Here is an 18008-nt window from a genome sequence, read left to right as displayed (position 1 = left end):
GATGCCAAATGTGGAAAAGCTGTTTTCTGTGCCAAGCTGGGAAAAGCTGTCCCAACAGCTTCTGTTGGGAGTGAGACTGCATTCTGGCAGTGTTAGACTCAAACAGGTAGAAAACCTGAGTGCACCATGGATTTCAGTTGGCCCTTTTCCAGAAAAAGGACAGCAATCTTTTGCATGTTGAGCATAGCAAGGCTCTGCTCCATACTGCCATCTCTCCTACTTAGAACTGGAGCCTAGGGCTTTTAACAAATGTTTCACTAATGGTATAATGTGAGGCTACGGCAATACTCTTGCTTGAATTCTTTGTTAATAAATTGATATTATTTCAGACCTGCCCTCTGGCAGCTATATCCAAGAAGATATATCTCATTGTTCATATCTCTGCGAGGCAAATGAAAACTGCTGTGACATCATGGCAAGCTGTAAGTGTGGCACTCACACTGGCCAGTTCGAGTGCATCTGTGAGAAAGGATACTATGGGAAAGGACTACAACATGAGTGTACAGGTGAGTCTCATGTCTCAGGGTTTCTCTGCATGCTCTGAATGCATAGCTAATCTACCCGAGAGCTAAAAGATCTGTTTAGGATTATGGCTGTGAACCTGGTTAAGAATGCTTCCAAGGCTGCTGGAAGACTCTCTGGCTGAAGACATAGAATAGTTATAGCAGTAAAATTCACCTCATACCTTGTCTTCAGCAATAACTCAAAGAGATGCACAGGAAAGAGGTAAGAATAGAGCAAATGTTCTCACAGAGTAAAACTTTCCTAAAACACAGCACACCAAAAATTTGTGACTATGAGTTTACCAAGTCTGGGGTAATACCTTTTACTCTCAAGTGCTCATAGTACATTCTTCCCTCATGAGTTTTGCTGATCACTTTTTGAACTTTCTTAAAGTCTCCTGTTTGGAGAGGGGCTATATATGTGGATCTTTGCAGGATAAATTCTGGGTGAAACTTAAAATTGTGGAAATGTATTTTAATTCTTCCATGATGACTTCCAATTACCATAGATCAAGAAAAAAAAGAGAGAGAGACTTGTCATTGTGACATTTTGCTAGTACTGGTTTTGTTACTACTTTTTGGACAAGCCCTTTTACTCGTATGCATTCGAAGTATGGTTAAAATAACAACAGTTTACACTTATTTACAGAAGTTGATCTATTAAGTTGCATTACACTCCCTGCCAATTATCACATTGTAATTCTCCTTGTGACTCTGGAGCACCTTTCCTTTTTTCAGTGTGTAAGCAGGAATTCATTGAGTTTTAAAAGCAACATGAGTACAGGAATGCAGTTAGGAATCTATATCAGCTCTGGCACAATGGATCAGAATTTTATTTTATGTAAGTGGTTGCAGCTTCCTTTGTGCTCAATTAACTCTAAACAGATACACTATTCCATTTCACTTATTTTCAATTCTAATGCTAATTTATTTTAGACAAAACAACATTTTCATCATATTTTTCCTTTTGTCATAAAGTAGTTTTCCTCCACCTTGAGTGCCATAGTAAGATACTGAACAAAATACATACACATTTCTGCCTTTATCAGTAGTTTGTGTCATTAAATACTGTTTTGAGCTATTCTTAAAGAGAGCAGGACTATCATTTTAGAGTTGCCCCTTCTTTATGACAGGGTCTTTTGACAGGGTAAGCAAAACCTTTCAAGTGCCACCAAAAGTGGTAAAAGTCAGATTTCGTAAAATGGGCACTTTGCAGCTGCAGACAAATGTTTCATTTTTGCTTCCTTGGTAGGTGCTTCTGAAATAAATTTGTAGAAGGGTCTGGTATTACATACACTGTGAGTAAGCTGATAATTGCAGCCATCTGCTGTGCATGTGATGGTAGTTGAAGTTGCATACATGTATTTTAGGAAGAATTTGACCTAAGTAACTCAAACCTTTTCTTTATGTATGCTCTGTTCAGATCTTGTATTTTTCAAGACAGAAAAATAAAAGACAATATGTGTTCTTTAAAGGAAAAAGAGCCTATTTTGAAATCTTTTATTCTGAAAAGGATTCCAGCCTCTTTTTAACATTTCACATCTGAGCATAGCTGTGGATTTGTAAAGCATAAGGAATCTTAAGAATGCATCTTAACTTTTCCTCACTCTATAATGTGCAGGAGGATTTGTGGCAAGTTTACAGTGACAGGACTTTAATTTAATTGGACTATTTTAGGGTTTTTTTGGCAAAACTTGAAGATACTCCACTAGCCTTTGTTTCCCTAATACAGTAAGGCTTGTTTAACAGAATTTGAATTAAGAGGGAAATTGTTTTTCTATGTAGCATCTGTTAGTTTTGCTGTTGTGTTTATTTCTGTGATTATCTTCTGTATTCTCTGCTTTCATAAACAACCTTACTGTTGTTTATGGTTTTAAATGTGAGGCATCAGAATAACACGTAAAAATCCTTGCAGTTTTTTACTTTCATAATTACCAGAAAACACCCTAGAAGTCTTCTGTAAAATAAAATAGGAGCCACGTGCTTTGTGCTGAGAAGCAGAAACTCAGTGTCCCCTTCCTGCTCTTTGTGGTATGGTTGATGATGTGCCACTAAAGGAAGAACAGACTGACTGTTGTCTGCTTTAAAAAGCAAACCAAACAAAACTTTTGGCCCACACTGGGAACTTCATGTGTCCAGAGAAATCTGTGATAACTGTGGCAAAGGGAGGGAGCAAGAGGAAAAATGGAGGCAGGATTGTAACCAGTACCCAAGTACTGCAGTGTACATGAGCACCTCCTGTTCAGTAACTCTTCACTTTTTCTTCTCCTTCTTTTCCTTGATTACAAATTCCTTGAGGCTCAAACTAGAGACAGCTAAAGAAAAACTCAGAAGGCAGCAAAAATAAATCTTGTGATTTTTCATTAGGACTCTTTCTTCCATTTCTTTCCATTAATAAAAGATGAGTTGTTTGAATCAATCGCACCTTTCATAGGAGAGTAAAAAAAGGATTCAGATCACCATTGGTATCTTCTTCTCTATCTTCTATTAGAATATATGTCTTCGACATGCCTTTTCCACAATTTTTTTTTTTGAGTAAGACTCTTCTTGGAAAGTTCTGGTTTAGGTGGTCTCTTGGGTTTGATGACCTTGTAGGTTCAAGATGATGCAACTGAAGATGGCACCCATCATGTTCACCTCATCAGTTACTCCTACAAACAGCCACAGTTATTGGAGAGGTTAGGAAACTGTTGTCTTACAGCCACTAGTTTCTTTTGTTTTACCTGTAGACCTCATTTTTTGCAGAACAAGGTATCCATAAAGATGATGTTCAGCTCACAGGGCAGAACAAGTAACTTAATTCCTTGTTCTCTAGGCTGGTTATTCATTTTTTTTTTGTTTATATCTAGCTCACTGCTTGGATATAATTATTGAATTCCACCATCCAAATGAATATTTAATAGCTTGCCTAGGCTTTTATTTAGGAATATGCAGCATATCAGTAAGCATATGCACAGCTACTAGGGCAACAGTCTTGGCTTCAAAACACCACATGGATTAGATTTCTAAAGAGCCTTTCCAATGAAGCATGAAAACATGTGAAAACTTAATTTTTTTTTTTACAAATATTAATTCAGAACACATTACTGAAAAGACTTTAAACTGAGGATATATAGGTCCAGCAAGGGAGGGAGGATTTGCATTTTGTGGTTTCTTGGACTGTGGACCTAATTTTCATCTGAGCATTTTTTCCATGAGATTTTCTGGATTGTTCCTGTTGAGAATGCAAAACCAAACCTGATGTTCATAAATTGGATATCTTTCTAGTTAGGAAAAAAAATTTTTGAGTTTAATACACTACTAGCAGTTCTTTCCTTAGTCACAGAGGAAGAACATTAATTCCAGTGGTGGAATATTGATTCATCTAGTCTAAGGAAAGTAAATATTTCTCCTGCCATGCTGTCTCCTTCCTCCCTTCCTTTTGATAGGAGCTTCTACTCCCCGGAAGTTGAATCACCCTTTCTCAGCATTTCTCTATGGGAGGTATTTCTTTAGCTACCCTGGAGGAGTTACTGACTAAATGAAGCTTTGCCAACCATCCTGAAACTTGGCAGATGGTACTTAGAAATTTTCACTAAGTTTTCAAGATTCCTCCAAGTCCCAAGGCTTCCAGAGTTAATAACACATACAACATATGCTGTACTCTTCAGCAGGTGCCTACTGTGGATCTGGAGGAGAACCACCACTCTGAGATTCTGACAGACAGGGAGGGAAAAGAAAGCAAGAAAGGGAATGTGAAAAAGAGTGTAGGAAATGTCTTCAAGCATAGTAAGATCTCAGGCTAAATTTGCCTGTTGAATCTGAAGGTTTGAATTAGTTCATGGAACTACAGATTAGAACTTATTTTCTTGCTGTCTAACAAAGCAGTGCTATTTTATGCTCTCAGTCATTGATTCTGCATCTTAAAACTGGGTGGGAGTTCGTTTTGATTTCTCTCTCCTCCTTTGCTTTTAATTTCTAAATCAGAAAAATATTCTTGATTTCTAATTCAGCTGTCAATAAAAGAGGGCATCTTGTGAGACCTGCAGGCATTGAAAACTGACAAATTGAAAAAGGGGCATTTCTTTGAAGAAGTGGTATTTTGTGTCACATAACACTGCAGATCTTGATATACCAAAACAAGAAATCAAATAAAAATTTTACATCAGATGATTTCAAATGACTTGGATTGCAGCTGTGCAAGGAAGTTGGAATGTATGCTCTTAATGAAGCAATAATGAAATGCTTTCAAATCCTGAACAGTTTGGAAAGACTTAGGAGTTAGACTCACCTGCTGTAGAGACGGAAAAGCTGTACTAGAGACACCTTTCTCTGTGTACAACATCTGTCAGCCTGTGATTCACCACTTTTACTGAACAGCTCTTTAATCATGATCCCATTTCTGTAACCCTATGGGCGGGATGAGATGCGTTTGTATGCTTCATTATTTGCAATTTAATCTTCTTTCTTACCCAGTGACTTTCAATCTGTGATAATACACAGAGGTTTTATTGTGAATATGTTGTGTCAAAATGCCTGGCTGTCATGAGAAGGGAGCTAAACCAAGAGGAAGGATGCAAAATGCCTGTAACCAAGTAATGCTGAATTGATGCCTAATTCTTAATGGCAAAAGTATTTCTTGCTGCCATTCTGTGTCTTTTTTTTGATTTCTTGTAATTCTTGTGACTCTTTGTGGGTAAGAGTTTCAGGAAACATTGTGATGGTTAACTACAAAAGAGATGTAAATGTGTTTTTCTGGTGAGGGTAGCATAACATCATGATGGGTTAGTACAGGAGAAACATAAATCAGTTTTCCAGTGGTTTTCCACAGAGAGTACTGAAAGAAAAGTCAATGAGAAAGGTGAATATAAAAAACAAACATGGCTATGGAAGTTTAGCAGGATAATTATCTTTTTAAAAGTCTTTTTAAGTCTTAAAACAATAATGTAAAAACATTAATAATTATTGTTTTCATGAAGACCGAAGAAAATGGCTTTTACAAGTGTTTTGTGTGCAAAATAAATACATCTAGAAGCATGCAAACATGCTACTCCAGGTTTTTACATTTAAATCTGCTTTCTTAAAAATTATTCCCCTTATTGTGTGCTTCACTTATGGAAATTAGGTAGAGCTTCTCCTAGTTGTTGCTATAGAAAGCAAAGCAAGGCTGAGGGAAAAACTTAATTGGATGTTGCAAGAGTTTTTAAAATGTAGCACACAGTAGAGATAAATTCCTTTGGACTGAAAATTTAAAAGTATATTGTCAGCATATTCTTCATCTCAGGAGAGGCTTTTGGTTGGGCTTTTGGTTTTTTTTTTGTTTTGTGTGAATGATTAATAGAGATAAAGATTGCTGCATGATCCTACAGTAGCTTTGTTGTTATTTTAGGTGACTTCTGACACCAAAGTAGTTCGTGTACCACCTGCTTTATGAAGATGAGGCATTTCTGGCAGTGAATTTAAATCAAGATTTAGTCTACCAGAAAAACTCTTTCACAAACTCTCAAGTCAAACTGTGAGCTCTCCATTAAAAAAAAGAAAAAAAAAAAAAAAAAAAAAAGAAAAAACCAGAAAAGCATGAGTTATAACATCTAACTGCAGGGGCTTTGCCTGCAAAATTGTAAAAAAATGATCTTTTCTTAGTCAGTTTGGTACAAATTTTTCACATAAATAAATGGCACATGAAGTTGCTGGTGGGTTCCACCATACCTGTAGGTATGGGTGTTTACAAGGTGTTTGAAGTGGATAAATATATCTCCACTAGTATCAGTGAGATCTGGATCAAGTCTTTGGAACTGTGGTTCTTCACGTTGTGTATCAGCTATATAAATTTTCTGTTGCAAAAGTAAAAATTGTAAGTAACATGATAGCTAATATGGGTAGCAATGTTTCTATGGTATTTTTTTTCAACTCTGTACCATGTAACTTGTCTCCCTTGACTTTTAAACTCAACTGTGGCAGAAAATGAAAACCCAGTAGCTAAAAAAAAACCAAAACACAACCAACAAAAAATTTTTCTCTGCATTTCTGCATCATTCCTGGTGCATTTCTTTAACAAAGAAGTTGTAGGGTGAAGGTGAAAACCCAGATTCAATTTTGACATATGCAGACCAGAAAAACAGTGGTGTAATTTTACACCTGTACGAAAACATCCATGCTTTCCATCTAGATGTTGGCTGAGACTTTACAAAATAAGTTTCTATGCTAAGTCAGACTCTTTCCTATGAAGTCCAGAACTGCTTCTGCAATACATTTGTTGGAATATTAGAAAGTGATGTACAACTTACTCTTTTTTTCCTTATCTTCAAAGTGACATGTCTTGGTCACCTCGGAATGTTAAGAAAATAAAGCCTCCAGAATATATGTGCAATTTGAGGAGAAGAAAAATCAACCATTTGGGGGAGCTGAGAGATGCAGATACCATACTCTGATCAGAAATAGACATGACACAGAAATAATCTTCCTCTTTCTGTGTCAGTCAGACTTAGGCTCTCGATAGAGCCTGTCTCCATGTGTCCTTTGGCCACAAGGTAAACATTGCATGCAACCATTCTATTAAAAAAGGTTAATAAAAGTGTAAGCACATTTAGTTAAATGACTGTAAAACCTTTACTGTTAAGGCTGGGATTTGCCCTGAGGCCCCAGACAGGAGGAAAAGCAGTCTGTCTTACCTTCACTGAGATTGTGCATGGTTTGAAAACATCCTTTTTCAACAGTGCAGTCCTGGTAGGAGTGGTAGTTTAAAAGCTTGCCCTGGACATGCCTTATTAACTCTTTAAAATGTTCGTCGGCCGGCTGTCACTCATTTGTAAACAGTTTAGGCTCAAAATATTTGACAAGGGTCTTTGATAAGACTTTAACTTGTCCTGTATATTTGAAAATCTATTTTAGGATTGTGACTGGCATCATAGCAGGAACTTATTGGAACAGTTGTCCCCTGAAATCCTAAATGAAAAGTTTTCTACTGCAACATTCTTTGTTTGCCTCTGTGGATCACATAGTATCATCTTACTTTCATTACCTTTTCAGAAACACATAGCCAGGATGTTTTTGCAGACATATTGTTCCTGAACCTTTGCCATCTCACAAATTAAAAGCAGACAACTTAGCATTCTCTGAGCTTTTTAGTAGATTTTCTCTTAGAGAAGAAAATATTTAAATTCTTGAAACAGTGCATCAAGGACAAAATAAGAGAGCAGTATAAAGCAAAGTGTTAATTTTTGAATTGAGGAGAGATTAAAATACTCAAGACTTGTTTCAATTACCTACTTTGTTCCTGGTGGCTCTCCAGGGCTCCGAAACTTCATATTTAACTACTAAAGTCATTACTAGAGAGTAATTTCTGCTACAGTAAACTTGAAAGATTCAGTCTTAGTGCCTGTGAGGTTGTGAATAAGCATCAGGATTTCTGACGTCATAAATTGCACCTGAAGTCTTGTCAAAGCTGATTCCTTTAGCTGGGCTTGAGCACAGCACTCCCATTGTGACAAAATCAGGCATCCTCTGTGTCTCTATATTTGGATTTTAATGGATAGTACACACTGTAGTTGTCATATGTCAAACAAATTTGACTCTTAACTCTCAGAATCAGTTTCAAATTAAGAAGGAAGTGTTGGAATATTTTCCCCTTTTTTTAAACCATTCTCTTCACTTATGCTGTGAAATTCATTCTACTCAGGCCCGTGCAAAGTGCTTTCCCTGTAAGAAAGAGTACTTTTAATATTTTAAGCAAAATTATCTGGTCCTCTCCCAATACAATAATATTGCGTATAAAGTGCAATTTGCAGCAATTGCAAATGTTCAGAGGCGGTGACCTGTTACTAGCCTTGGCTTTGCTGAGAGAGAGAAGAAAACAGCAGCAAAAGTGCACAAAGCTCATCAGGTCATAACCCACATCTAAATAAGTCATTTGTTTGCAGATTTTGACCTATGCAAAGCCTTTCAAGGGATGTGTATCCAAAGGGCAATATAGAGGCTTCTTCTACTACTGTCTGTTCACTCATCTACCACTGTCACAAGAGCATAAACATGGTAGTGGGAAGGGCTAAGGTTGGTTTTCTGCTCCCTCTTTAGCTCAGTCCTGTCCAGCTGACTTCTCTGTGCTCTCTGCAGGAAATGTCTGGCAGGTTCCTCAGATCATTTCGCAGTTGCTTCAGGGAAGAACCCTCTCTGCCCTCTGCAGTTGTGCTCTCGCTCTCTCCTACATTCTCTGTTTCTCCAGACCCACAGGGGTCCAGAAACACTTCAGATTCTGATACCACTCAAGCAAAGACCATGGACATTTTTATTGTGATGAAAAGGGTTCAAAACCCCACTCAACTTGAAGAAGAATTACAGCATGTAGGTTGCAGATAGGTTATAAATATTCTATGATAAACTGATTATACCTGCAAAGTACTCAGCAGCCAGAATGTTTGGTTGGTTGTCTTACAAGCAGCCATGTTTTCTTCTATTAGCCTAAAATCTGCTGCAGATAGCCCAGATTTCTCAATGAAACAATGCTGACTGTGTAGTGGAGTGTGACCCCATCCCTAGGGAATGAGAAGGCAGCACTGCAGATTGATTTCATCAAATAGAAAATTGTTTTTTACTGGGTTTGTAGGTGATTTGATAAAAACAGGATCAGGACTCTGCATAAAAACGGAAACATCTTCAAGCCAAAACCCTAGAGTTTAGTTTGTAACCATGCAAAACAAAGGACAGCAACTCAACCCTTCCAATGCAGATGTTTTAGTAAAGCTAACGCCTGAATGTTTGAGAAGTTGAATTTTTTCTCCCTAGTCTGAAATTTACTGAATAGGAGGTGTTTTAGTCAATAAGAGTAGGAATAATTAATGGACCTTGGGGTTGGTGGGGAGTGGAGAAGCTCTGATGTTACAGAAGTGAGTATTATGTAGTTAAATATATGGTCTAACTAGTATATGGTCTATAGCCATGTCTTATAGATACCATTTGGACCTGACAGATTTGAAACAAAACCCAATTAAATTAGGGACTAAATTGCAGGTTTTAAGTTGTGTAAAGCCTAGAGAAATGGCAAAAATCTACCATCTCTGTCAGTATGGGCAGATGTGCTGATTTTATACAGAACTTGCACTTATTGTAACAACTTAAGAACTGGCTCTTTCTCTTGGCAATTAACAAAATGTGCTGGGGGTTTTCTCCCCTGACATCAAAAGAAATATTCTGAACACAAAAAGAAAGAAAAAAAAAAGGGAGGGGGGGCATGGAACTTTTGCCCCAAAAAAGTTGAAAGAAAAGGTGTTCTCCAGTAAATGCTAGTAAGTGTCCATGCAAAATTGCCATCTCCTTGTGGCATGTGGCTTGTTTTTCAAATAAATATTCCAGAAGATAAAGAACAAGAACTTTTCTACACTGAGGCTACTAGTACTGCTTTTCTTTTTTCCAAAGGTTATTGCCATTAACTCCGACCTGTTTGTTGGTGAGTACTTCACAGATTAATTGAGAGTGTTGCATTGCTCTGACTACTGTCAGGCTCCATGTCAGCGCCACTTTTTGGTTTTATGGCAGAAAAGTGCTTGCTGCATTCTCATTGTGCTCCCTTAGAACAACTCATATCTGGAAATACACATAGGTGGCATTAAACAGTGTGTAGAGATAGAGGCAGTATTCTGGTGGAACACAGAAGCACCTACATGATGGTCTGGGAATACCCTAAGTCACAAGAATTTAAAGACATATAGTCTGAGTTTTATGCCTGTATAAAAATATCTGGAACTCTGGAAGAAAGCCCTGGCCTGTTATTGTGTTTTCTCTTTCTATACCTTGTTTCATACATTGCCCTCCTGCCGACTTCAGACCATACCACAAAGCTTGTGCAGGCATGGGAATGCCAGTCTGCTAAAGCCTGCTGCAATAACTTTAGTGTCTTGGGAGTCAGGTCCAGTCCATCTGACGCTTGCAGCACTGTGCATGCTCACTTTGGGGAGTCCAGTCCAGTGAGGAGGTGCTCTAGGAACTTTAAATGCAGCAGGTAGCTAGTCTGAATCTTCTGCATCTCTTATCCCTGTGACACAGGGTGCCTTGAGCCCCAAGAAAGAAGGTATGGAAGAGGGGCTTTCTTGCAGGAGTATGAAATACAGCAAAAGTCAGCCAAGAAGCTCAGTTCACAGGACTAAGGTTTTCTAATACAAGGAGAAAAGTGGGAGGCTGAGTAGCCTTGTTTTGGGGAGTCAGGGTCAGCACAAGATGTAAGTAGTGCTTGCCAAGCATCATAGTCATATACCAGAAGAGTTACATGCTGTTAAGCTGGTGTTTCTTTTGGACTTGCATTATTTTCTGTCTCACAGAGGCATTAATATGTATGCCTAAGCATATTATGATCCTTTAGGCCTATTTCTGTTGTCAGCTTGCAAAGAATATCACATGAAATGCAAATGTTCCCCTCATTTTAGAACCTGAGCTTTTGCCTCAACTTGGTAGCAAAATATGCTGTCACTTGCAAATCCCTTCATTTGAGTTTTTATGTCATTGTGAATTGTAGAGGAGTAAAACACATATAAATTTTGCTGTCTTTTAGAAATGCAACACCTTTTTAAAAACATGGCACTTCTGTGAGCACCAGTATTCTTCCTGGTTGGCCAAAACCACTAAAAAATTGTCCCAGTGGGCAGCACACGGGTTCTGGCTAGGTCATGGCACAGAGGCAAGGAGGCTGAGTTTTCATTAGTCGCTTGATTTAATCAGTTAGAGTAGCCAAGCTGCATTCATGTGTGGCTTTTAAAGTGGACCAGTAGCTCACCTTGTGCTCACAGCCCAAACCCCTGAGAGCAGAAGTAGTGTGGTCAAAACCCTCTGCCAGTATCTCTTTAGCGTAACAGCAGCTGAGGGCTCCTGTCATGCCTTCCTTTTTCACTATTGAGCAGTGACACTCCTTTTCAATACTCATAGAATCATATGACTGTTGAGGTTGGAAATGACCACTAAGATCATTGATTCTGACCATCAACTTAACACTGCCAGGTCCACCCCTCAACCACGTCCCTAAGTAACTTTCCTACACTTCTAGTAATAACCTCCAGGCTTGATGACTCCACTTTTCTGGACAGTGTCTTCCAATGTTTGACTTTCTTAACCTTTTGGTGAATAAATTTTTGCTAGTATCCAACTGAAATTTGCCTGGTGCAATTTGAGGCCATTTCCTTTCCCCTGTAACTTGCTACTCAGAAGAGGCTGGCACCCACCTGGCTACACCCTCCTTTCAGGGAGCTCTAGAGAGCGATAATTTCCCCCCCCAAGCTTCCTTTTCTCCAGGCCAGACATGCCCAGCTCCCTCAGCTACTTGTGCACTAGATGCTTTTGCATCTTTGCTACCCTTCTTTGGTCACACTTCAGCGCCTTAGTGTCTTTCTTGTAGTGACGGGCCCAAAAGTCACCCATGATAATGGCTCTCCCACCCTAAGTGCCAGAGGAGTTTGGCCTAGAAGCAGTAATAAGCTATCCTGTGGCCCCAAAAGCACAGTTTGTATGGCCCTCAATTCCAGCTTAAAAAACAAGGCATCTTGCTTTGCTCACCTCCAGGATTCTGCTGTCTTCACTCTCCTGATAGTGCTTCACCATCAACAGTATTTTATCATCAGCTGCCTGGGCACCTTCCCCTCTGTCTCAGACAAGGCGGCAACTTTGCAGTCTGGGAGCCTGTGAGAAGGCCCTTATTGCCTCCTTGCTCCCCTGCTTTTTACCTACTTATCCCTCCAGATGGAGGTGATGGATTACAGCTGTGACTTGTCTGGCTTTTGCCTCAAGGCTGTAGCACAGGCAAGTATTAATGGTAGTAAGTTCAAGGTCTGTGAATGTGATGTTTCACCAAGCTGTCTGTAACATCTTGAACTTCACTCCCAGTGATGTTAGAGGTTGATTTATTCTCATTATTTTAAGGTAATTTTTGGGAAGCCTGCTAGATTGAAATAGAAAGTGCAGTGCCTCATGCATTCATAATCAAAGTGGTAGTTTTTAAAGTGTCACTTGCACCCTCACTAGTTCACAGTCTGCAAAAGTAAAAGAAACTAACTAAGAATTTGGCTCCATCTCAGGAAAAACTGGGATGTTTGTAGATAGCATTAATTATGTTGTGAAACTATTTGGAATCAAGTGCTATTTAGAAATAGATTTTCTAGCTAAAACTCTGTGGTTGGATAATTTTGAGTCTTGAGTCCATTGAGCAGTGATTTAATAATTTTTGCCGCTTACCTTTTTTTTCTCCTTTTTGCATCAGATTGCTGTTAAGAGTGTTCCCTCCTTCCTTATTCTCCATCTCTGAAGATGTGTATGGCTTTATTTATGCAGAATAGCTTAGAAAGAAAGCATGTGTTTAAAAGAGAAGGTAGGACTGGAAGTGTGGCAGACCTTCTGTCTCCCAAAACATGCAAAGAATCTCGCTGACCTTTAGAAGGAGAACAAGTGATTCTGCCTTTTTAAGGTGGAACAATTACTTTTCAAGCAGAGAAGAGGATGGAGAAGTGGGATACAGAGCACAGATTCACTTAAATGTGCAGAGAGGTTGAGAACCTGACAGTTCCTGAGACAACCTCACTCTGGTGTTTCCCTGCTCCCTTTCTGGCAGCTGCCACAGGGTGTTTCATTCTAGTTTAATCAACTGCCCTTCAGTAAAGTCCTTGGATCTTACAGGTGCTACTATAGCACTTTTTGTCATTACTGATAGCAAAATAGGGGCCTTAGAAATGTAGGTCTCACTGCCCTGGGATTCTTTCTTTATGGGAGGATTCCCGCATTGAAGAAAATTAGGTCAGAGCAGCTGTCTAGTGGGGGATGAAAAGCATACTTCAGAAATGCTTTGAATGGCAGTTCTTCAGAGAAGGAAGCTGTGTTAGACTGAGGCCTGAGGCTGTGTATTTGGTTAAGGTACTGCAACAAAATCTTTTTTATCTTTCATCCCTTTTAATTTGCAGCAGTAATGTTCATTTTGTTGGCAGCCACAGTACCTAGTATTTAAAAATCCTTTCTTCGGTTCAGATCTGAAGTGACCCTCTTCCTGCAGTAGATACTGCTTTAGCAAGGGTCAGATCTGTTCTTAAGGATATCTTTTGTATCTTGCAAAGGAATGGCAGTGGGGGGGCAGGGACAATTGGGGAAAATGAAGTGAGAAGCAGTCAATTTTCCAAATGTTTCTTGAGCAAGCAGCAGTTAGAAGTGAGCATACTGACTTAGTTGTTATCTCAGTGCTCTGGCTTTCCATAAACAAGGCTTTATTTTTATATCCTTATTTGGAAAATATTAAAAGAATTCAGGGAATCCTGTCAGTTTCCATAAGAGTTTTGCTTGAGGAATGGGGAGTGGGATTTATGGCATTTTTCATGGTAAATCAGGAGTATCAGTAGTGATTCCAGGAATTAAGTAGGAACTATAACATCAAAATTACAACAGCTTACTGAACTCTGTGCAGGGATAGTTGGGATAGTTTCACAATATGTAAAAAAAAATTGGCAAAACCACCACTTTTTATGGCCTGATTACTGGCCTGAGCCATTGCATGTCCTCCAGCAGTCTTAAGTTAACCAAAAACTCTGTTTCCTACCCTGGGCTGCTAAGTAAATAAACATGGAAATAGTGACATATGTTCTCCATCTGCACAGTCATGTGCTATATCTTCAGTGCTCAGAAATGTTGCTTAATAGGAGTATAATCACTGTTGTTGAAAAGTATATTTAATGATAAAAATAAGGGATGTGGAAATGAGGCCAAGTTTGGCACCTAATGCAGTAGTGACAGTTTATTGAGGGTCTGGCAGAAGTAGCTTCTCTTTCCTGTTTATAATAACTTTTACTTGCTGCATTCCCCATCTGTGATTGAGCACTAGCACTACTCTGATCTGCAGAGAAAGAAGGCAGAAATAGGTATCTGGTTTTTTGGTTTGGGTTTTTTTTTAACTCCCAGATCATATGCACCAGAAGCTGTTGGGAGTGGGTGTTGTAGACAGCAGAAGAAAAGGAGTATTTCACGTTAGGCTAGCAAAATTATTCAGAAACATACAGGGCTCTGTCAATATTTTGCCAGAGAAAAAATTCACAATTTTTGTATCAATGGGAATAAGAAAATCTGAGAATGTCTGTTGACTACTCCAGGATTCCCTACACAACTGGCTTCTCTCAGGAAAGCCAGTTTGCTCACTGAGTTTGAGCAGACAGTAATTTTTGGTTACTGTTCAGTCCCAAGAATCACTGAACAAAAAGCTGTTCAAGTTGCTGAGTTGGTGAACATAGTGGAAATGGATCTTGAACCACCAGGCAGGTTCTTCACTGCAGTAACCTATTAGTGTTGTGAAGACTGGGGGTGCGTGCTTTGTCAGCTTCTAAACCCTTCTCCCTTATTTTGTTAAATTGAGCAATCCCAGGAGAAGGTGATGTGTTGAGTTAGCTGTAACATGAGACTCCTGCTCCCTGCTTCTGGAAGAAAGTGCAGGCTGTGCTGAGCAAGTGCTGGCTGGATTGTGGTAATTCCAGCGAGTCCCAGGGGTTTCAGGCAGTGGAGGTTCTCACTTCTGTCCAGATTCCTCTGGGTGTAGCACATTAATTGTTAAAGAATGGGTTTTTCATCCCAGCTCAGACTCCTCTCTTGCCAATTTGTCCCTCTTTCACACTGTGGATAAAGGAAGTCTATTTCTTGTTTCCCAGTGTGTGCTTCCAGGTTGCACAGCAGTTAGCTGAGCAGCACAGACCGCAGCCCAGTGCAGCTTTTCAGCTCTTCTGTATCTAACAGCCATCACTTGGGATGGATCTGACCTAGGGATAATTTTAGCCCTTTAGGCACCTAGTTGCTGATTATTAGTCCTTCCTGTTAGGGAGGCAGGTGATGGGTTATTGCAAACATGTCCTTTGCTTGTCCTTTCCTTTTCCTTCTTGACCCAGAATCCTTTGTGAAAGGGTGAAAGGACAAGTAGAGTTATTTTATACAAGGTAAAATGGTTAGACCAGGCCTAGAGAATCCTGGGCTTCCAGTGCCTTCAGACAAGAGAGATATTAGATCTCTCCAGCAGGTATTTGTTCCTTTGTTCATGTGTAGCACAGATGAAACAAAATGTTTGGATTCTCTTTAATGGAACTTTCTTTACATCAGTCAGTCAGTTTGTTGGAGTTTTTTGTTCCAAAAATGAATGTGCAACTTCACAGCAGTGGTACCAAAATGGCAAACAAGTGCAGCTAGTACAGGATGACGAAGCTCCTTTTCAGTGTTCATATATTTAAATAGCAGGATGCCATCCAGGGCACTTAGAACAGTAGTATCTAGAGTAGCATGTGCTATCACATCAACAGTAATCAAGGTTTGCTGAGGAATGTGTGTCTGTGATTATGATAAAGACCATGTCCAGAGAAGCCTACTGTGTTGCAGTGCTGCTCTGAGCAAAGCATTTTCAGAATTTATTGTATTTCCCATTTTTGTAGAAGGGTCTCACTCCACGTGAGAAACCCATCACTTGCATGTAAATAAATTAATAAATAATCTTTATTTGCTTAGGAAACTTTACAGTATTAACTGAGTTGATTTCCCAGAAAGAATTTTTTATGGTTTTTGAATTGGTTTTACACTTTTAGCATGATAACTTCTAGAAATACATGGGGACATGAGGACATAAATCAGTACTCAAGTTCTAAAAATCAGAAGTGCTGGTATGAACTGATAACTGTCACTGATAGGCATGTATACGTTTGGCCATCTCCTCCAGTGTATCACCAAGGCTGGATGTGATGTCCATGCAAACAGCAAACCTGTAACTGTCTAAAATGCACTGAGACTTAAACCCAAAGAGCTTCATTTCTATACCTGAATGTCACTTCTATATATAGATATTGCACAAGTTGTCAGGATCTATCTTGTGATTTGTAGTTTGAATTTTGAATAAAGCATAAGTAGACTTCTTTTAAAGTCACAGTGCATGGAATCAGGAATTTTTTTCTTACTCTTAAGTAAGCCACATGCTTTGAAACAGAAAGAGAAGTAGCGTTCTGTAAAAGTATATATAGTAATCTCTATCAGTAGTCTTTATTTTTATGATTGTAAAACATAGAAAATACATCTCACTGCTCTGTGTCGTTGCAGTGCAAGAGTGGTTCAAGAATGAATCTGTTTAAGACACTCCCCTTGCTTGTAACATGTAATAGTTGGCCTGCTTCTTAAAAAAAGTTTTAAAAGTGGGCATAGATGAATTTCCTATATATTCTCAATACTGCTGCTATGACCAAGGAGGGTGTTCGGCATTGAGTCATTGCTTTGCAGTAATCCTGTGCGAATGTCCTGGCCCCAAGCCTACCCAGAGAGGCTCAGCACAACCAGACCTCCCTGTGGAAAAGGTTCTCATTGGCATCGTAACATTTACAAGCTGTGATGCCTCCTGGGCTTGTATTCTTCGAGCAGGCAGATTGTTCTCCACATTGTGGATGCTTGCAGTAGCAGGATGAGATGCTCACCCAAGGACTGGATCTCCTTCCAGGCAGCATCTTCTGCCCCATAGGAGGGGATCCAATATTCTCATTTTTATCAAGAAAATGTTTTTTCTTCTCAAAGTTTGTTATGACTGTTTGAAGTGCTTAAAAATCTAGAGCTAAATCATCTCTGAGTGTTGTAGCAAATTCTGCAGACTACTTGGCAGTGGAATATTTCAATTTTGCTGTATGTAACCTCAACTGTAAGGTTTGAATGAACCATCCGCTGTGTATCATGTAGAGACAGCTAAACTTCTGAATTGTTTCAGCCTGCTGCCTTTGCCTGAGAGAAAATTCGTAGAACTACTAAGGAGCTGGAGGAAAATACATCAAATAAGACCAGAGACATCTAGCTTGTTAAATTGCTAATCGTGTTGCTTTGAAAAGGATGCTTAAAAAATACAGACCAAGTGCAGATGGATGAGCAGGTTCAATGCTGTCTGAAATTAATGCAGAGCACATGCTGGGAATAATAGGAGATATTTAAGAGCTGGAGAACATGCTAAGACTTAGAAATCCTTCCCTGATCTCTACACATAAAGGCAAGCTCAAGGTTTTCCTTTGCAGTCTTTGTACAAGTCATACATGTCAAATGTTTAACTAAAGCCACCTCCTTGCCTATTTTTTGTAATCCTAGCATGCTCCTGCCTTGGTTTTTTGGTTGGTTGTTGTTTTGTTTGAGGGTTTTCTGTGGCATCATACATGTTGCAGACTGCAGAAAGGTAGATTACTGCATCTGCCAAAAGTTTAGATTTGTTTTTCCTTGTCTTTCTAAAGACATTTCATAATCACAAAGTGGGCAACCTGACAAACCTACCATATAGAAGATCTTAAGTAAAACCATCTTCCTAGATAGTAAAGGTGACAACAAAAGCTGTAATTTCTGGAAGTAATCTCCACAATAGAGACCCATTAAGTGGAAAGTCTTAGAGAAGCAAGCTTAAAGATATTTATGTTCTGGTGCAGTAAAATATACTTCAGAGGCCATGGTGGTCTGTAATCCTTCTGGCCCACACTGAGAAGGACTCATAAGATGGTTGCAGCAAAAATCAAGAGATGTCACTGTGAA

General features: G+C 39.1%; 1 protein-coding gene across 3 annotated transcripts in view; it reads left to right on the top strand.

Annotated features, from left to right (window-relative positions):
• Positions 1-18008, top strand: part of SVEP1 (sushi, von Willebrand factor type A, EGF and pentraxin domain containing 1) — a 128080-nt gene that overhangs the window by 15969 nt on the left and 94103 nt on the right. For all 3 annotated transcript variants that reach the window (XM_050987141.1, XM_050987140.1, XM_050987139.1), the window contains exon 3: positions 330-506. In XM_050987141.1, coding sequence (XP_050843098.1) covers positions 330-506 — 177 coding nt within the window. The remainder of the gene's footprint in view (positions 1-329; positions 507-18008) is intronic.

Source organism: Serinus canaria, chromosome Z (genome assembly GCF_022539315.1).
Source record: "Serinus canaria isolate serCan28SL12 chromosome Z, serCan2020, whole genome shotgun sequence".
NCBI lineage: Eukaryota > Metazoa > Chordata > Aves > Passeriformes > Fringillidae > Serinus > Serinus canaria.
This window is presented reverse-complemented; position numbering and strand designations above follow the sequence as displayed.